The following is a 27,509-nucleotide window of genomic DNA, read 5'->3' on the forward strand; positions in this document are numbered from 1 at the left end:
AATGGAGATTTGGTTCCCTTCTTTAACCCTCTCTTACACAAGAGAGAAGGAAGTAGACAGACTACCAAAGAAGATATATAAATAAATAAATAAATAGAGTAAAATAAAAACACCCCAAAAAAACCACAAAATTGTCATGAGCTTTTATTTCATGTACAGTAGCATACAAACATGGGCAGACTCTTTCTTCACAATATTGCCACCAAAAACACACACACCACACAACAAAATAAAATGACAAAAACATAAATCCCGTCAAGTCAATGTTGACTTAACAAACAGGAAAATCCATTGAAAGAAGGGAACTTCTATATAACTATGAGGAAAAGGTTACTAGCTACAGTGCTTGTCCACCTCTATTCCATAAATTGGCAATAAACTATTAGTACAAGTAACAGATGGAGAATTTCCTGGGTGTGAAAGTGTAGCTAAACACTTCTAACTCGTCCCCAAGTTGCATGCTACAGTTCTGTTACAAACGTACACATACCACATGCAGACCTACTGGCACAGGCACTTATCCAATCAATTGGATAGTATGTGCTGGAAAAGATTATAAACCTATGCTGCTAGGGGTATGTGTGTAGGAGAAGGCAGATCACAGGTAGATTTAAATATTAAAAGGGAGAAGACTACTCAGTTTGACCCATCATGTTCCAATCCAGATAAAATAGTGAAAGCCAAAACAATGAACCCAGAAATTTTTCACTCCAGTCAAGCGTGACACAGCTCATGTAGACAGAGGCACAACCCAGGAAGGGAGAGCAGTCAGCTCAAGAAAAGGCTCAGCTCAGGGTGAGACGATGCTTCCTCAGCATCTCAGATAAGGCTTAGTCTTCTTGTTGCCAAAACTGCCCTGTTGGTATTACCTGATTTACTTCAAGATTCCCCCTAGCATGTCTATGTGAGGCAAGAGCTTCAGTTTGACTATAGTGGAGGTGGAGACTAAATATTGATTTTTGAGAGTATGTGATCTTGCAACACAAATGCACAAACTTGGCACATCTTCTTCGGATTGTTTCATCCTTTTTCAAAAGCACCCAGAGCAGGCAGCATTGGCACAGATTTCGCACAAATCAGCGTCTCTGACAGCCATGCCTGTTAGAGAGAAAAGAAAGTGTTTCACTGGGATAGCAAAGCAATATATTGGAGAGCAGAGCCACACATCAAGTGGCTGAGAGGTTCCTTTCTGTTGCTGTTCAATGAATTTTGATGTCATTGAAGTTATTGTTGACACAAGAAAAACTAGTTCTTGAGAAAATCTTGCTTAAAATAATGAGATCAAACCTGAAATCACCAGGAGAACAATGGTAACATGTGGAAATAAGAGAACAGCAGGGCATCTTGTGGGAGGGTGGTGAGGATGCTACCTTTTTCCGCTAAAGTGGCTAAAGTGGCTTGTAAAATCACAGCTTTAGTCATATTGGCAGCATTTCTTCCTAAGGTTTCCACTGTATTGGACAGTAAGTTAATAAAACATAATAAAATTATATATATATGTATAAACTCTGGCTCAAGAATCACTCCATATGCCTTGGAGACACAAAATGCTGAAGACTAATTCACCTCATCTACATCTCACACCTCTTTTAGGGTATCCAGAAATACACAGCTACTTGGAAGAAACTTTTGTGGGTTTTGTGTTTACAACAGCGTGGTCTGCACAGGCTACAATTAAGCACCATAGCAGTGGTGCTACGATTTCAATATTTGAGGTTGAAAAATGTGATTAAAAAAAAAAAAAAGGAAATCATCCAATATGAACTACATACTCAGCCTCTCGAAAATCATGGGTGCATCTTCTCTTTTACACACAGCTTGGAACTCCTCAGGAAGATCTTTCTCGTTGCATGGAGAATAGGTAGTCTTTGAAACCACCATGCGAGGATTAATGCTTCTGTTCTCATCCATGAGCTCCTTTAGCTTCTTCACGGATTCAAGGGAGAATTTCAAGTCGCCATCCTATGTAGATAGAAGAAGAAGAAAAAAGAATAGAGGCAACAGGGAGTTAGTCCTTAGGCAAATGTATTCCATTTCAACTGAAGACTGCTAAACTGGGAGCTCTCTCCACATACCTCTATTATAGGGAAAAGGGAATGTTGGAACAAAGCTTAAAGAAATTTGGGTGCTCAGTGAAAGTAAAGGGATCAGCAATTCAATACATACACCCTTCAGAGCAGGAAGATCTGGCTGGCTTGTCAGGGTTTTTGTTAAGCACCTCAGTGGATGGAGGCACAATTAGTGCATTTCCCACTCTTGTGAGAGAGACACATAAAATCTAAGATAGAAGGATATGGATTGAGAAACGTCAGCCTAGAAAGGAAATGATTGGGTGATATGTCATAGAAATTTACAAAATCATGAGCTGAATGCATGTGAATGGGGATTTATTTTGTTCACTCTTTCTTCTAATACATTAGTAGAGAACTTCAGGTCTTGGCTGTCACGTGGCATGCTCAAAACAGAGAAAATTCCTGCGCATTCAACATTAAGAGCTGAACCTGCTCATCACAAGATACTGTGGCGAGTTTCCATGAACTTAAAACTCGTCCATACGATTTACGGAACACAAGTTGAGAAAAACTCAATACATCGCTTCTGACTCAAAGATCATGCCAAAGCTTTGGGAAGCTTGAAGTGTAAGTATTACTCTTCAATAAGGAAGTATTACTCCATGCTATATACTGTTTTATCCTTTGTGTCTGTTAATGTCCATTCCCTCACAGTTTCAAGAGAATCACTGTTGAGGTAATAAACTTAAATTGAACGTGTTGCAATTGTTAAATACATATAATCTGTGTTAGTATGTAGGCAATCACAGTCTGGCCTAAAAGAGGAATAAGCATTTTCAATTTGTTATTTAGCATTTGCTTTATCCTTGTTTAATGAACAAGAAATAATCAGAAGTATGATCAAGTGACACCTACATATTCAAAGAAATGAATTTAATTGAGCCTGCTATGGCATACGATCAAATGTTTTTTGCTTCATAGTCTCATTAGCTTGATGTTCAATTGTGTGAGAGTGTTTTTTTTTGGGGGGGAGGGAGAGGTGTTGGTTAAAGAATACTAATAAAAAAACAACCATGGACATGCATTTATTTAACAAGTCAAACTCTTTTTTACTCCCAATTAATTTATGATTTTTCTCAGAATAGTTTATCAGACTGGCTGATTGTGAAAAGTTAATTATTTAGAACTCAGCTCTAAATTCAACTATCAGATGCAGACTCTAAAAGCACAAAACAGAGAAAAAAAAGGAAGAATTTCCACAAGAATAGTTCCAGAGAAAGCAGAAAGGGGTGAAGCGAGCTTTATTCAGTCCTTTCACATAGGATTTATCCTTATTACCACTGCTTAGTAAGGATGAACATTTATGAGAGATAGATTTATGAGGTGCATTTATGTCCTGGTGACAAAATAAAACAAAACAAACAAACAAAAACATCAACACCATCTCAGAAGAGAAAAGTGTGTCAGCGAGAGCTGAGTCTGAGCAGCGTCTTCTCTCCAAGGTAACAGTGCGTGCTGTTCTGCTGAACTAGCAGATTTTATCACAGAAATAGTCTAAGCCAGCACTTTAGGTTTTTTTGTTTGTTTGGTTGGTTGGTTGGTTGGTTGTTTCTTGAGTTTTTCTGGGTTTATTCCACAATTAGCTAGCCATCCTCTTCCAATTTTCATCCCAGTAATTCAAGATCTGTGCAAGGAACTGTCTAGATACTGATATTCAGCCTTTAAAAACACTCTAAAAAATCCAATAAATATTGCTTGTGGCTTGCAAACATTTTGTTAAATCGATGCTTTCTGTGACATAGTATGGGAAAGGGAAGAAAAGTCTTGGAAAGATTTTTCAGAGAAAAGTATATAAGCCAACTTTGTGCACTGAGTTAGTCAGACATCAGGGAAATTAAGTAGTCCAGCTGAAAAGAGTGCAACACACATGCACAGTACATGTGTGTCATGTCCTATAAGAGGCAGAGAAAATATAAATGTAGTGATTAATGAGGAAAGCATTTGAATTACAAAGAGGAGCTACAACTTCAGAGCTGAACTTTGTACATTTTTACCTCAACCAGAAACAGCTATCCTCATTTGGTTATTTTCTACAGTTCCAAGTGGAAATTTGATTTTTTTTTTCCTTAAGTTGGGAACTATTTTTTCACTCCTTCAAAACCTACCGTGCACACATAAAGAGAATCAACTATTGCTTAAATAATATTAGCCCTTTTGTTACTCCAAGGATGTCATTTACAATGCAACCACACTGGAATCTCCCAAATAGTTTCTAGGGATGAGTGCAGATAGATCTGGGAATACCCAGACAGGAATATCAGAGCAGTGATATGGCTGGTGAAGCATGATGTTAGAAACACCTGGAACATTTTACAGACAGAAAAACTGAGCAACATGGACATGATGTCAGACAACAATCTGGAGAAAAGAAAAAAATCAGCTCTATTAATTTAGTTCAACATTCCTGTTGTAGCTACAACTCTTCATACAATACAAATATATCACTGAACTTGAAAAAAAAAAAAAAAAGGCAGAAAACTCACCTGGACATAGACTCCCTGGGAGCTGTGCACCAGTGAAAGGAGTATAAGGACTGTAAAGGACAGAAAGCCTTTCATTGCACCTGCAAAGTGTAGCCTCTCCTAGCCTGAATATATTTTCTCTTGCTTTGGTATTTCACTGTCCTTCCTTTGTGTCTCTCAGATTTGCTCTAGTTGTCAGAGCGCTATCTCCCCGGTGCAAAAAAAATAAGCTTTATAAAGCCTTCACACAGCACTTGCTTGGTAATCCATTAACCTAAACTCCTTATAGGCATACAATAAACCTTCAGTGGCCTACCAGTTATCTACTCCTTGGAAGAGCAGGACAGTCACACCCAGGCAAATACTGGTGTTTATGACTCTCTCCCACTTTCAGAAACTGGCCAAGACAGGCAAGAAAATCACTGCGGCCTCCGGCACATAAATAGGAAACACTGGTCTTAGTTCTAACAGCATCCAAAACCAAGCCTCCATGTGGGGAATGGATGGGCAAAGATGGTCCTGGAGGTCATTCCCAATGTTAATGATTCTATGATTCCATGGCTTGGAAGCAGGCAAATTAATAAACAATTAAAGAAGTTGCTCTCTTGCACTGATTGGTGGCCAGTCAGTTCTGAGCTGATTGCTGAGCACGCAGTTCTCCTGGGACTGCAATCCTCAGAGGGGAGCAACGCTCTGGAACAGATGAACACAGGGTGTGCCCGAGTGTCAGCACATCCACGGTGTCATCTTGCTTTTTGCAGCACCTAATTAAAACGCACGCATTACAGGGGTTGTCATTAAAGATAACAACCTCCAATTTGCCGCAATGCAACAAATCTGTTTCTCTGTGGCTTTCAATCTTATCCAGAAACATGGAAATAGCACGTGGATATTTATCTTCTCTTATTCTCTAATAAGCAGACATGGACTATTAATGAGAGTTTCTCAGTCCCCTTGGGCCCTGGTTTTACAGGTTTCTGGGGTGCCCTCCTAGTGTCTCTCCCGACCTTTCCTCTAGGCTCCCTTTGGGTACAGGAAGGCCGCTATAAGGTCTCCCCAGAGCCTTCCCCTGCATGAAGGGAAAGCCCTGCACGCTGTGATCCCCAGCTCTGCTGCACAACACGTCTGCCCCGGAGCCAATCGCCCTACTGTGTCTGAGGGAGTTCTCTAAAAATGGAGCAGCAATTTTCCCAGAACCCCCTTTCATAACTGTTTCCCTTGCAACTCAGGTCGGAAACTCGTTTCCTTTGTACCACGGTTGACTGTGATTAAGATTTTCTGTCCATTACCTTGTATGTGCTCTGATAATTTGTGTGAATCCTTGTGCTGCATTCGCTTCTTCACTAATGTAAGGTTCATTCCAATAGGCATAGGCAAAACTCAAGTTATATAATTTGATTTTTAACATTTGATGAGAGGTAATCGGAGCTGAGTAATAAAGTCACATCCTATAATCACAGTAAAATTACAAATATAGATATTGAAACGATTCCTTGAATTGACAAGAAGGGCACTGCCTCCTTTCTCCTTCCCCTGCCTGCCATGGAATATACCAAGCCAAAGGATGATGTCAATTCATGTCTATTTGCAAGTATTTAAACCTGCCCATGAAAAGAATCAACCTACACAGCATTAGGGCCTTCCAACGTGTTTTATGATCCCTGATATTGCTAATTTTAATTGCAAGAATCCAGGCAGTCTTAGGGCAACAAGCTACAGCAAAACTCCATGGTCTTCCACACAGCCTGTGGCAACCTTAGTCCTTTGTGTTTAGGAAGTGCTGCTGTCCACATTCCCTACTAGAAAGAAATTAGAAGGACACTGAGAGCACCTTCATAGTCTTAGCAAATCTAGGACCATTTTCGGTTCAGGACAATTATCTCTTCCTCTTGTGCATTTTGAAAACTGACCACTGAGGCACATCAGATTTCCCTCTCCAACCCCACTCACCTGGGCCATGGTGTCCCAACAGGTGAGAGGGCAAACACTGCTCTAAAGAATTTCCTGCCCAGGGCACAGCCCTCTCAATCCCAGAACCCCCACAGCTTGCAGGGTTACAACCACCACCAAAGCTTTCTTCCTAATTCTTCCTAATTCTCAGGCTGATTCGCTCCACGTACAGAGGATGTGCCTGGTACAGCTGGCTAAATGCTGCTGCACAGCCACAGGTGCTGGGTTACTCACAGCCCAGCGCTCCGTGGGCATCACTGACCCATGGCAGAGTGGGTCAAGAGCACAGCCATCAGTGGAAGAGCACCCGGCAGGCGCTGCTGGCAAATAGGTTGGCACCTGAAGAGACAAAATAAATACTTGGAGGAATGGGCAAGGTGACCCAGGCTTAGGAGATGTCTGAAGGATGATTAACTGAGGAACTGCCAATCACAAACACCATTATATTGACATATTGAGTACGTGTGATCAGGATTCCACCCACACTCACATTTGTAAAGTCGTCAGTGGGTCCTGTGCACTGACAGTCCTGATTTTTGAATCCCTTGGAGGGGAAACTCCAGCATGCACACGTCTCTCAGCTTCTGAGTTCCAGAAAATGCCATGTCTCCAGGGGGTCTAAGCCATTTCTGTGCGATGTTCTACCAAACTTCAGCTAGTCTAGTAATTCCACAGAAACACCAGAGCTGGAAATTATGGGATAACCTCTCAAGTTGGGAAGGGTACTTTCTACTCCCTGCTCTTCAGGAGCTTAGATTTATTTATACTTGCACTGTCAAACAAGCTGTGTTTGACACATACGGAGTGTTTACCTGCAGAACCCCCACAAGTGCAGATTTGGTCTCACTTTTCATGACTTGTCATTAAAAAAGTCAGCCATTCATGGTTGACCTTTTGGAATCCTGGCCTCGGTGAAAACTGGCAGCAGCTCAGACATAAACAACAATCTCATTTAGAGCTTTACTAGAGAGTAAACGTGTTTATGGAGTTGGCTCTAAATATTATTTTCCTGTTAAACTCTTTTATGATCGGGAGCAACTTACAGGCCTCTAATGTGCTATTGTGCTTCCTCCATAGTTCTTTATCTCATTTGTTTTTTTTCTAAAGACTGATCACTTTTTAAATCTGATCATTTTATATTTAAAAAAAAAAAAAAAAGGCAAGGGCCTACAGCTAGGCTTAGCAAGCCACAATTAATACATAACTCAGAGCCCTGCCACAAGCCCTGTGAAAATGGAGAGATAGAGAGCCAAGAACCACATGAAGTTAAGAGCACGCACACCAACGTGGCTGACAGTTGCATGTAGTCTTCCAGAAGGTGTGTCAGGCTCTAAACTACTTTGGGAGCGAGGCCTGTGCTCTCTCTGGTGTTGGACGGGCGTAATTTGCGAGAAGCTGTGGTATTCAACGCAGCCATAGCGCCACCAGAAGAGCACAACACTGCATGCCGCCAGGCTCCCGGAGCAGATTGCAGGCACAGGGAGGCAGGACAGGCTCCAGGCAGGGTGAGACCTGTCTGCCACCACGGAGATGGTGTCCAAGGGCTCTGAGCCCAGCTAAAGCCCTGGCACACCAGTGGTGTGCTGTAATCTTATGGCTGAGCACAGCCACAGTGGGGTCTTTTAACATCATGGCTGTGCACAGAGTCACAGCATGGTATGGTAACACCATGCCCAAGCATCAAGTCACCACAGGGCCTTGTTAACATTAGTGCTCAAAAGAAAGTCACAACAGGACCTTGTGACCTCGTGGCACAGCACAGAATCACAGTAGGTAACATCATAGGGCTGCAGTGTCACAGAAGGGCCTTGTGACATCAAGGCTCGGCAAAGAGTCATAGAGGATATTAAAAGCCTGACACGGTGTAAAAGCTGGGCTTTGTGACCTCAGTTCCCAGCATGAATTCACAGTGGGATTTTGTAAAATCATGGAATGGCAAAGAGTCACGGCCTTTGGATACGATGCCATGGCACAGAGTTGCACGATGGTGTTGTAATATCACGGCCGAGGACAACGTCACAGTGGGTTGCTGTAACATCATGGTCATGCACAAAGTGCAATATTGTAACATCATGGCCCAGCAGAAAGTCACAAAAAGGACTTGAGCCCTCACAGCCCAGCACGTAGTCACCGCGGGTTGTTGTAACACCACAGCCCATCACAGCAGGGCCTTGTGACCTCCCAGAACAGCACAGAATTGAGCATTGTAACATCACAAACCAGTACGGTGCCACACGAGGGGCTTTCTGACCTCGTACCCCAGCACAGAGTCCCAGTTTGGTGTTTGGTGGCAGAGGACAGAGTCACGGTGGGGTCTTGTAACATCACGGCCCAGTACAGCATCACAGGGTGGCACTGTGACACCACGACAAGGTTTAGGGTCACAGTGGGGCTTCCTAACATCAGTGCCCGCCACAGACTGACAGGAGGCCCAGCAAAGTGTCACAGGGCAGTACTTACTGTAACATCATGCCTCCAAAGAGCGTCACAGCAGGGCTTTGTCGTATCACAACCTGACACAGCCACAGTGGGGCGTTGTATCACCACGGATCTGCAGGGCTTTGTGAAGTAGCCACAGCTTCATAGTGGGACTGTGTAATGCCATGAGCCAAAAGAGTCAATGCAGAGCCTTTGGACATCATGTCCTGGAAGAGAGTACGAGCAGGGTGTTGTAATATCATGGCCCAGCATAGTGTCACTACAGGGCCTTGTGACTTCACGGCCCAGCACAGTCACAGCGGGGCGTTATATCATCACGGCTTTGCAAAGTGTCAGAGTGGGTCTTCTGACCTCATGGCCGAGCACAAAATCACTGTGGGGCATCGTAATATCGTGGCCAAGGACCAAGTCACAGTGTGGATGTGTAACATCACGGTCATGCATAGTCACGGTGTGGAGTTGTACTGTCATGGCCCAGCACAGCCTCACAGCAGGGCCTTTGGCCATCACAACGCAACAGAGTCCCAGTAAAACTTAGGAACATCAGTGCCTGGCACAGGGTCACAGGACATGTAATTTCACGGACCAGCACAGAGCCACAGTCGGGCATTGTAACATCATGGCTCATCTTTCTCTTCTCAGCCCTGGGGAGGCCACACGTGGAGTATTGTGCCCAGTTCTGGGCTCCCCAGCACAAGAGGGACACATTCAAAACCCCCCTGGACACATCCCTGTGTGACCTGATCTAGGTGTTCCTAAGGATTGGATTAGATGATCTTTCAAAGTCCCTTCCAATCTCTAAAATCTGTGTTTCTGTGTTTCCCAAGGACCCTTCCTCTTATCTTCTGGTCTCTGGAGACCTCACAGGGCTCTCTAGTACGCTCTTGGGCACACTGGAGGCCCCCAGTGGCCCTCTGCTTCACTCTAGATACTCCACATTTCCACCAGGGCCACACAGTGCACTCTACCTACCCCTGAAGTCCTCCCAGTGACACCCAGTGTCCTTTAGAGGCCTCCCAGTGCAGCCTCCAGGCCTCCTGTGGCCTTCCAGTGTTCTCTGGGACCTTCTGGAGGCCTTGCAGGGCCTTGCAGTGTACCCTAGCACACCTTGAAGGGCTCGCTGGACACTCCAGTGACCTCTACAGCCCCCTACAGCCACCCCAGTGCCCTCTGCTGTGCTATACTGTCCCCAGCAGGCCTCCCAACACTCCCAGGACACTCTAGCATGCGATTCTGGTCTCCCAGTGCACCCCAGAGGCCTCCCAGGGAACTCCTGTGCACTCTAGGGTGCTCTGGGACCCTCTTCTTGCACCCTAGAGGCCTCCCAAGGCCCCTTCCTCTTATCTACTGGTCTCTGGAGGCCTCGCAGGGCTCTCTAGTGCACTGCAGGGCACACTGGAGGCCTCCAGAGGCCCTCCATGCCACACTAGATCCTGCACATTTCCACCAGGGCTACACAGTGCCCTCTAGCTCCCTCTGGAAGCCTCCCAGTGGCACCCAGTGTCCTCTGGGATGCCCTAGAGGCCTCCCAGTGCAGCCTCCAGGCCTGTATCAGATGCTCTAGGTTTGGATTGACACAGAGACCCTGGGGGAGCCACGGGCTGTAACCACAGAGGTGAACCCCATTTTACATCTCCCCTACCCTTTGCTCAGAGATGGTTTCCAGGCCAGAATCACCCATTCATCTCCTAGGAAAAGCAAGACAAAGTTGTTGGAAAGGGGATTAGAACATTAGATCTTGGTAAAGAGACAAATTTCTGTTCATTCCCTGCGCTCGTATTCCAGTTTCCAGCTGGAACCACAGGCAGCACACAAGGGACAAAGGCTCCTCCTCACTGCTCACTCATGCTCTGGCGCTGGTAAATGCAGAGATGTCACAGCTCTCCAAAATCGCAGCATATTTGTGCCTGGGGCAGGCAGCTGTGGCAGTGGGATAGGGCCTGGAGCTCACCCGTGCATCCCCAGAAGCATCCTCCCAGGGGAAGCGTGTCGACGAGAGCCGGCTCTGTCCTACCCTGGGACCGCAGTGGGGGTGCACCCACAGCTCCAGTTTGTGCCAGGGTCAGTGGTGCTGGCACTGGTCTCCTCCATCAGAAATTGCAGCTTTTCTTTGGAAAACAAAAACAAAACAAAACAAAGCAAAACAACAACAAAAAAAAAAACACCTTCCAGTAATAAAAAATAAAAAGATATCAGGCTTTGCCAGGTACCCCAAGGTATTGGCTCTGAAAGGTGAGGTGGTAGTACAGGGTGCCTGACACCACTTAAATATTCAGAAGTGTCTTCTGAACGAGGAGAAGGGACGGAGAAGCCAGCAGGTCATGCTGGGTCCTCCAACTTCTTGCCTCCCGCCTGCCAAAAGGCAAGTTGCTCTGGGTTCACCCAGGGTTGCCCCTGCAAAGACTGAGCCCCAAAAAAAAAAAAAAACAGAGTGGAGGGGCAAGACCCCTGGCTGTCTGAGCGAGGCTGCAGCCCTTTTTTCCCTTGACATCACTCCCTGGCTGTGGATGACTAGAAAACCACCCAGCAAGTCCTTTGCATGCCTCTGGCCGCTTTCTGAGAGGGCAGCTCTGAGGTGCTGAATGCAGGTTTTGTTGCTCTTTATCTGGCTATGCAAAATTCGTCTCTTATCAGCCGACACAGGGGATGGAACCCCGTGCTCGGCGGTGCCTGCTGGGCTTAGCTGCAGATTGCTGCTGACCTGCAAAGAGAACACGGGGGGCTCCCCACGTTAGCAGAAGCAGCGGCCGAGGGGATGCAGAGCACGGTGCTGGCAGAGAGGGAAACTCTGGCTGCCACTTCACGGAGTTTAGACCAGATCCCCGTTTCCATTAGGACTGTGTTTTCATTTCATTTCATCTCCTCCTCTCCCCCCTTCCAGCCCCACCTCCTCCGAATCAGCATTTCTGCATCCTTCTCCGTGCACACCAGAGCAGCAGGTAGAAGGCTGCCTGGCACCTGCAGGCACACACACACAAACCCCTGCGCCCCGGACGCACCTCTGCAGGGGGACGGACACCTCCGGGCAGCTTCCCACACTCCTGCGTGTGGCATCTTCCTCTCCATGGGCGATCTTGGCTGGCAGCATCCCTGTGCCTTCCTCAGGGCTGCTCTGCCTCTCCTCGCTGCCTCCCGCTGCAGCAGCAGAGCTCGGGCACGGAGGAGCTCAGCGGAGCCCCGCTGCCCCAGGGGACAAAGCTCTGTGGGTGGGCAAGCACAGCTGGGAGGCACAAGCTGAGTATCGGGGGTCCAAAGCATCCTGAGCATCTCGTGGTCCTCCTTATCCCCCGGTCCAGAGCATCTGGAGCATCGCAGAGCGTCCTGACACCCAGAGCACCCCACGCATCTCCAGCATCCCGGCATCCGGAGCATCCCCAGCACCCAGCAGCGCAGGGGGATTTGCAGGGATGAGGAAACGCCTGGCTGTGAGTAACGGGGAGGGGAACCTTGCCGCTGCTGGTCGGCTCCTGGGAACGTCTCTCTGCCCTGATTATCGGTGAAAAGAGAGAGCGGGGGAAGAGAGGGAGAGGAGGAGAGTGGAAAGGAGGGCAGAGAGAGGGAGAGAGGTGGCACTTCTCGCCCTGGGGCTGGCTCCAGCGATGATCACCTAGCGCAGGTGACAGCTGGAGGGAGTCCCCAGAGCTGCAGAGCCAGCCCTGCCGCCCGGCTCCCCATGGAGGGTGCTTTGGGGTCCCCCAACGCCAGCGTGCTGGGGGAGCGCTCGCTGCTGGTGGGCAGCAGCTGGCTGGCCGCCTTCCTCTGCTTCATCATCCTGCTGACCACGGCGGGGAACTTCCTCCTCATCCTCCTCATCGTCACCCAGCGCTCCCTCCGCAACACCTCCAACTACTTCCTGGTGTCCCTCTTCATGTCCGACCTGATGGTGGGGCTGGTGGTGATGCCCCCGGCCATGCTCAACCAGCTCTACGGGCGCTGGGTGCTGCGGGGCGACTTCTGCTCCCTCTGGTACGCCTTCGACGTCATGTGCTGCAGCGCCTCCATCCTCAACCTCTGCGTCATCAGCTTGGACCGCTACCTGCTCATCATCTCCCCCCTCAAATACAAGCTGCGGATGACCTCCTGCAGGGCCCTCTGGCTCATCCTGGCCGCCTGGACCTTGGCCGCGCTGGCCTCCTTCCTGCCTATCAAGATGGGCTGGCACAAGCTGGAGTTTGAGGTCCGCTCCCCAAATATCACCTCGCGGGGGGACGAGGAGCAGTGCCGGCTTGTGGTCAGCTTGCCCTACGCCCTGGTGGCCTCCTGCCTGACTTTCTTCCTGCCCTCCGCCGCCATCTCCTTCACCTACTGCCGCATCCTCCTGGCAGCCCGCAAGCAAGCCGTGCAGGTGGCTTCCCTCACCTCCAACGTGGCCACCGCCACCTCCGACGAGGTCACGGCACAGGTAAGGGAGCGAAACAGCCCCGGTGTCCCCTCCAGGAGGACAGCAGGCAGGGCAGGGAAATGCTTCATGCAACCTGGGCTTCCCAAATACAGCCTGGGAGCTCCTCTCACCCGTCCTGCAAACCCCCAGATGTGTGCCAGGGCTAAGACTGAGCACTTTGCTCTGCTTTTCCCCATCCCAGCCTTGTTGTGGGGTCCCCCAGAAGGAGCAATTACCCCCAAAACTGCCACCACCACGTCTCGGCCCCAAGATGCAGGTGGGGATGGGGTTTGCATGTTTGAGCCACGTGCTCAGGGCACCCATGGTGGGACAGGAGCAGGGAGGCCTCATCCTGCTCTCACAATTCACAAAGAGCCAAGGCTGCTGCTGCTGGCCACCAGCATCGTCTCTCATGCTCCTGGGAAGCAAAACTTTGTACAGGCAGGTGCCGAAAAGACAGTAAATAAATGGGTATTAACCCAGCGGGTGCAGCTGGTACAGGGAGCACAGCCGGGCACCTTCCAAAGCTTACCAAGAGGAATGAGCCCCTGAATTCCCAGCACGGGGACGTGGATGGCCTCAAGGCTGCAGCCAGGGAGGGGATTTGGCAACTGGAGGGAGAAATCCACCTCCACTGTGGGATGAGAGCAGCTCTGCGGTGTCCTTGGAGGTGCTGATGCCTTGTCCCAGCAATGGAGCACAGGAACAACAGGACTATGAGCAGCAAAATAAATTAAGATCAAGGCAAAAATGTTCCATGGTGCAAAATAAAAGCAGTTTTGTCTCCCTCTTGACTAGCATCATCCCAGGGGGGTTAATCTTATCTAACTTTGGGCTCGTAACTCTTGGCCACGGTGAGCGTGAGACATCTGGGGGAGAAGTTTAAGTAAAGGCAAGTACAGAATTCTGAAGGGCGCCTTATTTTGGACATCCAGCTTCTATTTTTGTTACCCGGTCTACAACAGGAACTGCAAAGTACCTCCTTACTCGAGACTCCTGCCTGAACCAGGCCGTGTGCTTTTATAATCAAAACGTGGCTGCACTTGGGGTTGTTTGTATTTGTCCAGGAGAAGGCAACTGCTATTAAATCTAACAGCTTTAATTCCTTGTAATAGGTTTATTGACCTCACATCCCACAGGGAAAATACAAAGTTAATTGCCTTCAAATACCTTGATTTAGCTTGTTCTCTCTCTTTTAAGAAAGGAGCCAGAACTCTGACCCAGCCAGCCCTCCTGCACATGATGAGATGTACCAGACATTCAAAAGGAAAATGAGAATCAAAGGACAAGCAGCCAATACCATTAAAATGTTTGTTTTGTTTTGTTTTGTTTCCCCCTGGATGCCAGGTTTTTGGACCCTACAACCTAAACCTTCTTTGGGCTTTAGCTCCCTTCAAGCATTTTAAACTGGATTTTTTCTCTTTTTGGGCAGGAAGCAGCAATAGGCCTCACCTAATCACAGCAGAGGGCTGAGATAATCATTTTGGATGGCAAGAACGGGAAAAGGAATGGGTTAGTTATGGTGTTTGTCAGCTGAAACGTTTGGCTTCCTGCTTTTAAAATGCAATTAGTTTGCTGCTCTATCAGCAGCTAGAGATGCCTCTTCAGGGCATGCTTTATCCTCACCGAAACACTGACAGAGATCGCTTTTTCTGTACAAGAAGCATCTCAATGATAAAGTCCCTATTTTACAGGGGAAAATAAAATAAAAACCTCTCAATGTTGAGGGTTTCATTGCTTCCTCTGCCTGCTTTATGATTCAGGCACTGTGGCGTGGGCCATCCTCCTGCCCCGGTGACAAGGGAAGTAATAGCCCTTTTTTTCTGTTTTTTTGCAGGTTTTTGCAGCACCAAATGCCACTTCCCTCGGGCAGGAGGCTGGCACCAGAGCCAGCAGCTCCAGCCTGGGGTGAAGCAGTCTCTCACCGCCCGTGTCCTGCTGCAGGTTCCCCGTGCCCCCAGCCAGCCCCCGGCCGGCAGCGAGAGCAGGAGGTTCGCCAGCAAGCACAGCAAGAAGGCACTGAAGGCGAGTCTGACGCTGGGCATCCTCTTGGGCATGTTCTTCGTGGCCTGGCTCCCCTTCTTCATCACCAACATGACACAGGTAAGCACGCGTTTTGTTGTTTGTTTTTTTTTAACCAGGAAGGGCTGTTTTTCAAAAGCGTTTCACAGCCGGGCTCGAGGCTCAGCTGCCTGCAGGTCTAGCCAGAAAGCTGCAGTTTCCTCGGGGAGAAAATCCCTTCAAAAGCAAGGAAAAATGCTGGCATACCTGGGAAATGCTCATGGTCTGGGAAATGCCACTAATCCTTGCCGTGTCTCCCCACCAGGCAGTGTGCGAGTGCGTCCCAGCCGGCTTCTTCGACGTGCTCACCTGGCTGGGGTACTGCAACAGCACCGTGAACCCCATCATCTACCCGCTCTTCATGAGGGACTTCAAGAGAGCCATGGGCAAATACCTGCCCTGCTGCCGACGCTCGGGGCAGCCCCGGCCCAGCGCCATCTCCCTCTCCATGAGGAACTCCAACAGCGGGCCCCGCGTGGCCATGTCCCTCAAAAACGTCCTCACCTTGCAGGCCGACACCGACTCCGTCGACTCCGGGGCAGCGGTGGACGAGCACAGCCTCCCGCCAGCCTCTGATGCTGCCCAGGCTCTCCTGGCCCCCCACGTCCGCTTGGTTAATATTTTTGACACAGAGTCTCACGAAGAGGAGCTGCAGCACCGGCAGCTCGGCACGCCGGTGGCCTGAGAGGCCGTCTGTGGGGCTGCAGATGGGGGAGGCACAGTTTCAAAGCCTGGTGTCCCAGGTAGAATTGCCCTGGCACAATGCAAACCCTGCAGGAGGACAACCACAAGGCATTTCCCTGCCCACACTGAGCTCCTCCATACCTTCCTCAGTGAAACTCGCATCTCCTTGGTGCTGTTGCTGAGCACTTCTGCGGGTAGGTTTAGAGCGCAAAGCCACGTTTTACTGCTGAATTAATCTGCCTTGTTTCTCCCTCTTTCTGTCTCTTTACTCACCAATTCCTCACCCTTCTCCACGAGCTGCTTCTCACGGCCTTTTCACAGCCCGTTGATCTGATCCTCGCACCTTTTTGCCTGAACGTCTCCCCGCACTTCAGCCAAGGGCAGGTTCTTCAGCTTCCACTCATACAGCTCAGCACATCCCCTCTAACTCGTGCACGAGGCGCACCAAGGGAAGAGGAAACACATCCTGTGACTCACGGGTAACGGGTTTGGGGCTGCTTCAGTCCACAGAACATCGTGTCTGCTTGGAGTTTAATTCTCTCGCCCGATTTGGACCGTATCTGTCAGAGTTTCCTGTGAAAGCAGCGAGCTGCAGCACGCTGAAACCATCCGGTTTAATCGTGAACAGCCTGCACCACGGGGGATTAAATCTGATGCAAAATGTTCAGCACTGCCTTTTGGATATTCCACAAGGGTGTGGGTGTTCGACTTGTTTGTGGCTCACTGGATATCCTGACAGTAGTAAGGAAATCAGCTTCCCTTCAGCTCTCATCCTACAGCTTCCTATTTTTGGCATGACCGTCGTACTTTGCTCTTGACAATCCACGAGTTTTAAGATGATGCAATTAGAAAACAGACATTTCTGTTCTTCAAACCAGAATATTGACTTCCAAACGATAACGCCACCCCCCCTCAACCCTCCTCAGAGCCATAAGCAGGGAAAATAGCGAGCAGCATGGCCAACGGGCACTTTACAGAAGCACCAGTGAATGCTTGCAGCTAATTCTTCCTCAAGTGCCTTTCAGATGCAGTCGGGTTGGTAGTTTGTTGCTGTGCCCTCCCTGAACTCCTGCCCTACTAGCCTTGCTTCAGAGCTCATGATTTTGGTTGTGCTCCTGAAGCCCGCAATCACACAGACAAACCAACACGATGCAGGGAGAAGAAGCTGCATGACAGGCAAAGTCTCATTAGTTTTCTTTCCACATTGCCCACATATGCTCCAGAACTGAACAAGAAGTGCTTACTTCAATGACTAACTTGACATTTATTTGCTACAAACACACTTGCAGCCGATGGCTGGCCCTGTGGTCAACGATAAATGACCTCAACTCATCACAGGTTCAAGTATCAAACTGTTTAATACATTTTTTTCCTTATATCTGTGGCCAGATATTTAGCTTGGTCCTGGTATCGAGCATGAAGATGAATGTGTTCATCTGTCCACAAATAGTTCTATATAAAAACATCCATGGGCTGTAACTCCAGTTAAACCAGAGTAGAAAAACACGCGATGGACTCCCCGGTTCCTCAGGTAACCAGTTCAGCAGACGCAGGCTCCAGGAGATGAACAAAAGGAGCTTGCTGCCAGCACCCAGCAGCACTCTGCAACAAAGCTGTTCACAGACACATTTCCTCCACGAGCAGAGGTTGTTCAGAATTTCAGCTGGTGAACTTCTCCAAGCCAAATTTTAGGAAGCAGCAATACCGTTCTCATCGAGCTACTTCTTGGTGGGAAGGCGTTTGCTTGTGGACAAATCTTCTGATCCTGTAGAGGAATCGTGCCCCTTTCCTACAGCCAACACCACAAGAGCTGCCTGCGACGGGCGGGCCCCTGGGGGATCCCAGCACTTGCCTCCAACAGCCCCAGCCCAGCCACGTGCCCATCGTGCGTTGGAATCTGGAAGCTCTGAGCCCTCCTCGGTGGCAGGGCTGGGGCAGAGGAAGAGCCAGGCCCCACACCCAAAGCACTGCCGGGTCACGCTGCCGCCTCGCTGCACCTCAACTGCCCGAGGAACCTGAAGGTAAGGATTGCGGAAAGCTCAGGAAAAAGAGGAGAGGTTGGTAGGAAACCAGCAGCAGGGAGAGGGAGGACTCCATGAAGCAAAAGCAGAAGCTGCGATTGCACTGCTTCCCCTCACGTGAGTCAATGAGGCCTTCCAGATCTGGAGGTGGGAGAGTATTTATACACAAAGGCACTTGGTTTAACCTAGAAAAGAACAAAGGTGCTCTCAGAAGGGGGTTTACCCTCTTGCCATACCCCTGCTAGGTTGCATTTTCTTGGGCTGGGCAGCAAAATAGGCCAGGAAAGGGTCTTTTAGGGAAGATGTGATGGAAGATGCATGGCAGGGGATATAAAGCTGCGTCCCTCTGGTTTGAGACTGGGGGAGAAGAGAGTGGATGCCAATTCGCTTTATGGAAGGAGGTAGAAATCAAGCAGACTTGTGTTTATCCTACGCCAAGTATTAGTTTTATTTTAAGCCAATTAAAATATGTTTAGACAGGGCTTTTGAGGCTGGAGATGTGTGTGGGACACAAAAACAAAAGCCTCTGTGGGTTGCTGGCTTGCGAAGCCTGGGATGAAGTTTCACAAAGTAAGAAATCATGAAAAGCCCACTCTGCTTCTCCTGCTGTCTTTCACACCTAGGGACCCAAAGCACGTTTCTAACAGTAATGAGGCCTCAGCTACTCATCACCCTCAGCTCGCAGATAGGGAAACCCTCCTGTCGATTGGAAAGTGCCCAAGCCATGGCAGCAAACCTGCAGCAGAACAGGGAAGGAAGCCAGGTGCCCTCAGCCTTTCGCCTTCCCGGTTAGCAGAGCTGAAGCGAGGACGCTGAGACACGCAGAGCTGGGCACCTGGAAACCAAAATCCAAATCAACCACTGAGGGAATCAGCGAGAAGGCATCAGGCCTTTCTCATCTCTGGGAGATGTCGTGGGCAGCTGCTCCCAAAGCTTGGATCCAGTGACACTCTCTGGGCCCTCAGAAGGGTCTGAAAAGTGCAGGTGCAGTTCCGCCAGCTCCGCTGATACTCCTTCGGGAAGCAATGGATGGTGCTTTCTGAGCGCTTTTCGTGCTGGCTGAGCATCCCTGCCCATCACAGAGCTCCAATTCGCCTCCACACAGGCCAGCTAATGTGTGGGCTTGCTGAGGGTTCTGCTGCCTCTCCCGTCCAGCCAGAGCAGCCCCGCAGCTGCTCACAGCCCGCACGGGGAGCCCACCTGGTGCTGAGCACACAGCATCCACGTGTCCATGGGCCTGAGGGATGCCTCTGTGCAGCTGGAGCTGGATAAAATGTGTGTGGCAGCTGGCCTGCGGGGAGCAGAGGAAGGATTGGGGATTCGGTTTGGGGACAGAGAGAGAGAGAAAGAGAGAAAGAGATGTCTGCGCCAGCTCTAGAGGTTCAGTCTGTGCCTGTGCCCACTGCCAGCTCCCCATCTCTGCTCGTGTCAGCAGGCACAGAGCTCAGGTGTCCAGAATTCAGGCTGCTGCTGGCCGTGGGTGCCCAGGACCAGTGGCCACCGCCAGCTCCATCCTCCTCTTGCACAGTGTTTTCCTCTGCCTGAGTCTCGCCGCCTGCTTCCTGCTGCGATTTCTTGGCTGGAGGGGGGAAAAGTCCGGCACCAGCCTTCTCCTCCAACCGACACTCCTTGGTTTTAATGCCCACAGCTTTCAGGATCGTGTCCATTTGCTTCATGTAGTCCAGGTGGCCCTTGACCTACAAGCAAACGAGGAGTCTGGTTAGTGGGGAAGCTGTGGGGAACCCAGCTCAATTCCAGCCTCTGTCCCAAAAGCCTCCACTGCCGTGAGATTTGGTTTCAGCTCGGAAAAGCTGAAAGAGAGAGGTCTGAACAACGCAGTCCTGCATGGAAAAACCCTAACCTTGTGGCACACACTGCTCCTGGATTACTTTATCTTTGGGAGATGTATGTTTGGTGCTTGGGCATTGTACAAAATGGGACTCGGTGCCACGAGGGTAAAAGCGGAGGTGATCTCAGGGAGAGACTCGCAGATAGAAGACGACTTGACTCAGTTCAGCTCCCTGCTCTCTGGTAAATCACGTGTCCTCCCTGCGCCTTAGCTTTCTCATAAAAGATTACCTTATTTCAATTAAGATACAGTCATTAGATCAACAGCTACCAAGTGTGTAAAGGTTCCTGGCTGGAAGGTGCTGTGAGGCACTATGTGAATGTCCACTGAGCTGTCCTTGTGGGCACCATATAAAACCGGGAGGCCAAGAGTTTTAAGTTCATAAACCCAATTGAAGTCAACAGTGCACTGTTTAAAAAAAAAAAAAAATGACATTAGACTGTAGGGTGATTTCTGTGATAAGATAAACCCTTCTGATGCAGCTCTTGGAATGTGTCCTTCCAGTCAGGGCACAGGAGGGAGAGAGAAAAAAAAAAAAAACTCCTCGGCAGTGCTAATTATTGTTGTGTGTTAAAGGCTACCTGGCTGGAAGGGCAGAGCCTGCCTCCTCTGTTTCAGGTGTCCTGCTCAAGCCATGTGTCTGAAGTAATTACAGCCAAGATCCTTCTGCAGACCAGCCTGTAGGTCTCCCTTGCTGTTGTCCTTGCAGCCAAAACACCTTTGGAAATTATTTCCAGCAGTTTAATTCCTTCCTGACCCAGCCAGAAAGCTGTCCCAGGCATCACCTCCTCTTATTTTGCCAAAGCTTGCCAGAAATTAGGGAATTTCCACACCCAGCACTGCAGTCGCAGTTTCCCTGGGATGGGCTGTGCTCACACGGATGGTAAGAGCTCTTGGAAGAGATTTCCAGCACCCCTCTGCCCAAAGGTGCTGCGAGCCTCCTCCTCTGCAAGGGCAAAATCCAGAGCTCCTGGCCCGTTGGGTGAAGCAGCTTGTGAGCGGTAACATTTGGAGGCATTAGGACTTGGAGCAAACTAAAGGATTTAATCAGCCCATTAGTAATGCAATATGCGACTTTCATCAGTCCAGATGGCTCAACGGGCTCGTGATGTTTCGAACAGATTAGTTCATTAAAATAACCACCGAAGGACGAACGGACTGGCTGTTAAGATGTGTGCACTGTTCTCTGAAGAACTATGAACCTTTTACTGCCCCACAGGGGAGCCTGGGGCTAAAGAAGGCAACAAACACAGCCCTGGACAAGGTGGAGAGAAGTGAGAAGGCGATGGACTCACCGGGAGGGGTTGCTGAACCTCTTGGTTTGCTGGGTTCGGAAACCCTCCCAGTCATCACACTCCACCTGTCCCGGCCAGTGCTTGAGGATTTGTAAGGGGCTCGTTGTGTTACCCACTCAATCAGAGAGAACAAATTCCCTTTGTCACCCTAAGGACTAGATTTTCCTAATTCCTTGGTATCCAGCAGCTTCCACTAAAGCAAATTCCTCTTCCTTGAGCACCAGGAACACTGAGAGGTGATGGGTATGGGCACGCTGAACAGCTGAGCCTTTCCTCACACAGCTGAAACAGAAGCTGAGACCTCCCAGAAGTCTGCCCCTTACTGCAGATCTACTAACACCACTACATCTCCTCAAAGGAAACTCCCTTCTCTTTCCAGGAGAGTCCTAGGAAGGATTCCACACAGCCAGACAAACAGGAGCACCAAGAAGCTCAACGGCTCTTCTCAGAAGTCTGCTACCCTGTGACACGAAGCCCTGAGCCCTCACCAAATGAACAGCCAAGAAAACTCCTTGCTACTTTCTGTGATACCATCTTGGTGGGAAAATTCAGCACCTCCATCTCTCGAATGCCTGTGCTCAGCTGCAGTCTGCAGGGCTGAGTGCTCCTGCTGGGGGGGCTGCGCTGGGGAAGGGATGGGAATTTCCAAGCTGTCCTAAGGGACAATAAAAGTTTTAAAGAGAACTAAACGATTGCTTGAAACTTTGTCAGAGCAAAGTGCAGGAGGAACACCAAAACAAAGGGAATGAAAAAGCACTCTTGTAACCAAAGCAAATATATTGGGGCTTGTTACAAGGAAATGAAAACAGAGAGTTAGGTTTATCGGTGTGCTAAGGTGACTTCTCTCTTACATCTGCTTTTATGGTTGCCTTGACTCATGGCAAGACGCAAGCTGACTGTTTATACCCCTACTTCTGCTGCAGGACTGCAGCACTGCACAGAGGGATCTCCAAAGGCCTACAGCCCACAGCAGTGTTCAGGTGGATCTCTCAATCAGCTGAAAGGAGCCATCACTCCAAACAGTCCGGAAAGGTTTTTAACATTACATCAAATCAAAAGTGTCCCAAATGTCCTTGAGCTGTCTCTACAAAATTCATCTGTCTCTAATCTGTCACCTGTCTCTACAAAACTCACATGGAACTCATCTTGTTCGTTGCAGTGACCGTCTCTGGTTAGTGGCACAAAAACACGGTTCGATTTATGGGCACTGAAAACAAACCCCTGGGCCTGAAAGCAGCCCGCTGGTGGTCTCTGCATCACGGCAAGGAGTGAGCTCGGATGCTGCTGTCTCTGTTAGTGGGAGCAGTTCCCCGTGGAGAGGGACCGGCAGGTAGAAGTCTTTGCTCATTGCAGAGCCACCTGTTTTAAGATCCTGTTTGGCCGACGTAAGAAACGGCTTCTTCGTTGACAGCAAGTGACCAAGGCAAAGAGCATGGACCTGCTCTGAAGTCCAGCACAGGGGACTGTAAAAGCTGCTTGCTCTGCAGGCTGTGTGATTTGCAAGAGCTCAGCTGAAAGCCCCCTGGCCTTTCTGCTGCCTGCAGAGAGAGATAAAGGACAGGGCAGCTGGACTCTGCTTCCCTCCTGCTCTCCTTGACAAACACCCAAAGGATTCAAGGAGAATTGCAGAGGAACAAGTGAGGAATGCAGCACGAGCAGAGGGTTCACAGGTACTCTGCACAGCAGTGCAGGTCACTGATATGGCTGAGAATTGCAGCTCTTTGACTTGCTTTGAGCCTGCTACACTCAAAAAGCAACCCTACCATGCTGGAAAAAATATCCCCAAGTCAACTTTTCTCTTCAGAGCTTCCTCATCTCAGCAGTAAGCGATGCCCGTGAATGGCATCACATTTACAGGACTGCTTTCAGCTAGATACTACCTGTTTTAATATAAAACATGACTTTGCACGGAGTGAGAAGAGTTAGCAGAGCAAGCTGCAGTTCCCGAGGCACAGACAATAGCCACAGCTCACTTTTCAGCAGCCCTTTCTTCCCACCGGTCTGTGTGCATGTAATAAAATGCAACCTACCTCTGAGCAGCACATCGCGACGGAGCCAGCTCAGCAACGTTTGCTGTCAGGTCAGCTGTTTGCTTTGCTCTCCACATCAGACAGCGGCAGGGAATTTGTTGGTCACAAAACAACAGCGGCAAAGGCTGCCTGATTGCAGGACTCCCAAGCCATGCCAGGTTATCAATCAAAATGCAGTCACCTTTGCCAAAGCGGCAGGTGTCCCTGGTCAGAGTTTCTCCCACGTGTCAGTGTGAGCCTTAATTCAGAGTGCTGAGTGTGCCTTGCCTGCCAGAGGACTTTCAGTCTTGCAGAAAATTTCCTATCCTTTTTTCACAGCGTTTTCTGAAAGCTTACGGCAACGACCTAACACTGCTCAGCCAGAGGAACGGGGCTGGACTTGGGCACGCACACAAAAGCCGGTGGGAGAGCAGATTTCCACTATGAGCACCAGCAGAACACGAAACAAACCACAGAAGAGGCTGGCACTGAGCTAAGTTAAAACAGACGTAAAATTCCCCTGTTTTCGTTCTTTGGAAGCAATGATTTCCTGAAGTGAGGACATGAACAAGTCCAGTAGCTGAGAAACTAGAATTTAAATGGATAATTAGAAAATGTGGCCTGGGCATCCGTGACAATTCCTCCTTCCCACTTAGAGGTATAACCAGCTTTAGCAATTCTGGTTTCCAGCAGAGGAGAAGCTAATTACATTTGAGGAAATCTTTATGGAGCTCAATTTATTTTGTAAAGACTGCCAATGTCATTTACGTTATTCCCCATTCATGTTTCTATTTCTGCTCTGAATAGCTGATGGAATAAAGATCGGAACATGATTCAGGCACAGCTAACAGGCTTTCCTTCTAAATCATCCCTTTGCACAATTACAACTCTTGTGAATTGAACACACTGACCTGCCTGGGAAAAGTTCTTTAATTACAGTGACATTTCTCAAGCAAGACAGTAATTTCTTCACGCAGTCAGCTGGGACGTTACCCTCAGACAGAGCTGAGGCCAATTCCACAGCAATGAAATAACTTTTACCAGTGACTTTTTCCTTCAAGCTTTGAAATGCTCTGTGGGAACGTGCCTGTGTTGACCGTTCTGAGTAAACACCACTTTTTTGCTTGGAGTCGTGCACTGCAGAAAACCCAGGCAGCTTTATTCTCAATTCACCTCTGCCAATTCCAAGAGGACTGCAGGGAGAGGAGAACCAGAATACAACGAGAAAATGGAGGAGCAAAATGGGGGAAATAAGTTTTAGATGTCTGAAGCCCTGCCGGGCTGAGCAGGGAAAAGCTGTACATCCGACAGGACTGACTGGACATTAGAGGGAGCTCTGTAAGTGGAGAATTAATAAGATAGCTCTTGAAAGAGGTTCAAGGGAAAGGTACCTCCACGAATGTCCTGCTGACAGGCAGTGCACTCCACACCAAGCCGTTGAGCCAAAGGTAACGGCTGCTTATGTACATTTTTCAAGTGTTGCTGTGGATTATTTCTTTTGGAGTTTCTTTTTGCTGGTGCTCTCACTAATGACTGCCAGAAGTGGAATCAGCTCTTCTTTCTTTGGCTGTGGGGTTTGTGTGTGAACGTTCCCAGTCCTTCCAGCCGTATCTAAGTTGCAAAACATGCCACTTACTTTCAGGGTGGCATAGTCAAATACTTATCTCTCTGTGCTAAGTCAAGTAGAAATTATTTAAATTAGATGGTGTAAGGAATGTCTTGAGAGGCCTGGAATATACTGTGCATATAATTACAGCAAGGAAATAATTTGAGCAGAATATCTTAGACCTCAAAGGAAAAAGGATGCCGAGAAATAAAGACTAGCTCGATGTATCAAACTGGAGTGTTTGGGGGACCCAGATATCTGACATTGGAAACTACAGCAGTCCAGTGGTGATCCAAAATATCTGCTGCATTGATCAAGTCAGGATTATGAAGAATGTTTAGAAGGGTCCAGCTTCTGCAAATGAAGACACTGAGATGAGATTCGGTCTCCATAATGCAATGACAAAACAGCATCTGCCTGCAGCAGGGGAAGACTCCTCCTCTGGAGCACTGACAGGGTCTGCTCACCCATCCTCTCCCCTCCTTGCTCCAAGAATACACAAGATCTGGCAGCCAAACATTACTTTTCCATCTTTGCAGCTTTCAAAACAGATTTTCAGCTCAGCTCCATGAAACAAGATCGGTTTTTACCAGCTGAGCCCTGGGATGCAGGGCAGACTTAAGCATTCTCCGAGTGGCTTCCCCAGGTCCTCTTCTTCCCTACTTAAGTGCCTGCAGCACCGAGACCATCCCCTGCAAACCTCAGACCCAAAAAGTCAACCACCAAGCAGGCTACCTGACTGTTTAGACAAAACTGGGTCACAAACACCACGGATGGTAACCCCGCTAGAACAGGCATCGGTGGGCAGAGGGAACTGCTCCAAAGGGTGTGCAGCCACAGGCAGCAACTCGCCTTTGTGACGCTTTTTAACACTTAGGGTTAACTAAGGGAACTTTTGCCATATTTCAAGACAATGTCCTGTTCTCAGCTCATTCATACTTTAATCTCCTTTACAAATCGATGGTGATATTACATCTAGGCGAGAAGTCTTGGCCATTTAGGAGATTTCACCAGCTGAAATAGTGCAAGCTCTCTCCTGAGCACCTCAGTCTCCTACAAACCCATCGCACCTGGATATGCTGCAAGTTTAAGATCTGTCATGACCCTAACGTCCCTGGGGCAGCAGGCAGTGGTAAACTTCACGGTATTTCAGCTAGATTATGAATATCAATCATACGTGCTGCTGTAATTGCAAGATCTCCAACACAACTGCTGAAACTGTGCTGCTACAGCAGAAAACCTCGCGTACACACTGTGTCAGCCAAGTCAGTCTTCTCCTTGATTAACACTCATAATTGGCTGTTGATACAGAATTTTCTTCCCATGTTAGCTGAAGAGGTTAGAAATGAAGCTCAAAACTGAACACAAAAATGATACTGAATTGTCATTCGTGTTCCAACACAAGACATGAAATAGAAAGATAAATTCTCTCCTCAGTTCACCTGTGTGTGTTTTATATAGCAACTCCTGCAGAATCAAGCATTATTAACAACACTTCGGGAACACTCCCACTGCTTCTGCTGGCGGCTCTGCTCACGTAACGGCTGTGTGATTGGGATGGCTGCTGGCAAAGTCTGCACCTTACAAACCTGTTAACTGCAAACCCGTCAGGAATGGAGCCTGCACCGTCTGGCTTTATGGGAACAGTCCTATTTTCAAACTCAAGGTGTGCTAATGTGTAAAGCGTAAGAGAAAAATCTAAAAGATGGGCAAGTAGTAGTCCAAACACTGCACTCACTCACTCGGATATTGTAGAAACCCTCTGCAAAATGATACCCACGTGTTCCAGGCACAATGGAGGAAATGAGAAAATTCCTCCTGTAAATCTGCAGCGAGGCCATGTTGTTAAGGCACCACGCTGCTTCTCCATGGCAGTGTGTATGCGAGTTTTGGCACCAGATTTATGAAATAAAGGCTGAGGGACTGCTATAGAATGGTTCTGCTTGCCTTTTAGAAGCAGCTAAACATCCCCTGCCTTCCAAGGAGTATATCAAGATCAAGCAATGCATCTGTGCTGAAGCAAGGAGCGACACCAGCCTTCGAATTTTTGTCTGTCACCAAGGGAAAACAAACTGCAAGTTATTGATGGGTCCATTTGCACTTGTTTTGGAGAAAGCTTATTCAGTTCCTTCCTCCGTTCTAACGTATTGACATTGCCAGCACACTCTGCTTGAATCCCAAAGAGAAAAATGGATTTAATATGTATTTAATGCGTGGTTATCAGAGCTCCCAAATGGGAACAACAGCAAGAAGGATCACAGAAAACTAAGCCACCGACAACTCCAGGGTTGCATGGACATATGAAGAGGATGAAGCTTTTCCTTCCCAGCCAAAAAATGCAGGAACACACCCCTTATAGCCTCGCAAACCAGTAGATTTGTTTCCACAAAGGCCTGCATGCCCTCAGGGAAGACATCATCATCAGCCTTGGCCACCAAAGAAGTGCATCAGCAGTGAATGACCACAGCACTGCCCCTGCTGCCAGCTGACAAGGGGATGAGAAGAAAAGAAGCATTTGCATCTTTGGGACACTGAACAGGTGGAAAAGAAAACCCGAGCTGGTTCCTTGGGAGGCGCTAAGGCCTCCTTTCAAATTCTGATTTCTGTTCTGTTCCTTTCTTCCTCCCACATCTTTACAATTTACCTTTTAATTGATACTTGGAGGAAACTTCAGACACAA

The 27,509-nt window shown here is 48.5% G+C and overlaps 3 protein-coding genes across 5 annotated transcripts in view; 1 reads left to right on the plus strand and 2 right to left on the minus strand.

Annotated features, from left to right (window-relative positions):
• Positions 1–204: 204 nt before the first annotated feature.
• LOC116497737 (guanylin-like) lies at positions 205–9,064 on the minus strand (the record flags this gene model as incomplete). The annotated part of the gene is made up of 3 exons (XM_032201665.1): positions 205–1,098; positions 1,773–1,962; positions 8,945–9,064. Coding segments are annotated over 3 exons (378 nt in total), but the record flags the coding sequence as incomplete, so codon positions are not given.
• A 3,532-nt stretch (positions 9,065–12,596) lies between these two features.
• Positions 12,597–16,050, plus strand: HTR6 (5-hydroxytryptamine receptor 6). The gene is made up of 3 exons (XM_032201457.1): positions 12,597–13,325; positions 15,249–15,407; positions 15,631–16,050. The coding sequence occupies exons 1-3, from the start codon at positions 12,597–12,599 to the stop codon at positions 16,048–16,050; spliced, it is 1,308 nt and encodes a 435-aa protein (XP_032057348.1).
• Positions 16,051–17,293: 1,243 nt separating this feature from the next.
• Positions 17,294–27,509, minus strand: part of TMCO4 (transmembrane and coiled-coil domains 4) — a 42,910-nt gene continuing 32,694 nt past the window's right edge. Inside the window, exons 14-15 of one of the 3 annotated variants that reach the window (XM_032201456.1) lie at positions 19,271–19,767; positions 17,294–17,838 (exon numbers count right to left, since the gene is read on the minus strand). In XM_032201456.1, the coding sequence (XP_032057347.1) occupies positions 19,453–19,767 (315 nt within the window). In that variant the 3' untranslated portion in view covers positions 17,294–17,838; positions 19,271–19,452. Of the gene's footprint in view, positions 19,768–27,509 lie in introns of all 3 variants that reach the window. The other 2 variants (XM_032201455.1, XM_032201454.1) reach the window with 2 other exon arrangements.

Source organism: Aythya fuligula, chromosome 21, assembly GCF_009819795.1.
Source record: "Aythya fuligula isolate bAytFul2 chromosome 21, bAytFul2.pri, whole genome shotgun sequence".
In the NCBI taxonomy this organism is placed as follows: domain Eukaryota; kingdom Metazoa; phylum Chordata; class Aves; order Anseriformes; family Anatidae; genus Aythya; species Aythya fuligula.

Coding starts and splice junctions, on each gene's coding strand:
- HTR6 (XM_032201457.1), top strand. CDS start 12,597: ATGGAGGGTGCTTTGGGGTCCCCCAACGCCAGCGTGCTGGGGGAGCGC. Junction 13,326..15,248: donor CCGACGAGGTCACGGCACAG/GTAAGGGAGCGA, acceptor GTCCTGCTGCAG/GTTCCCCGTGCCCCCAGCCA. Junction 15,408..15,630: donor TCATCACCAACATGACACAG/GTAAGCACGCGT, acceptor TCTCCCCACCAG/GCAGTGTGCGAGTGCGTCCC.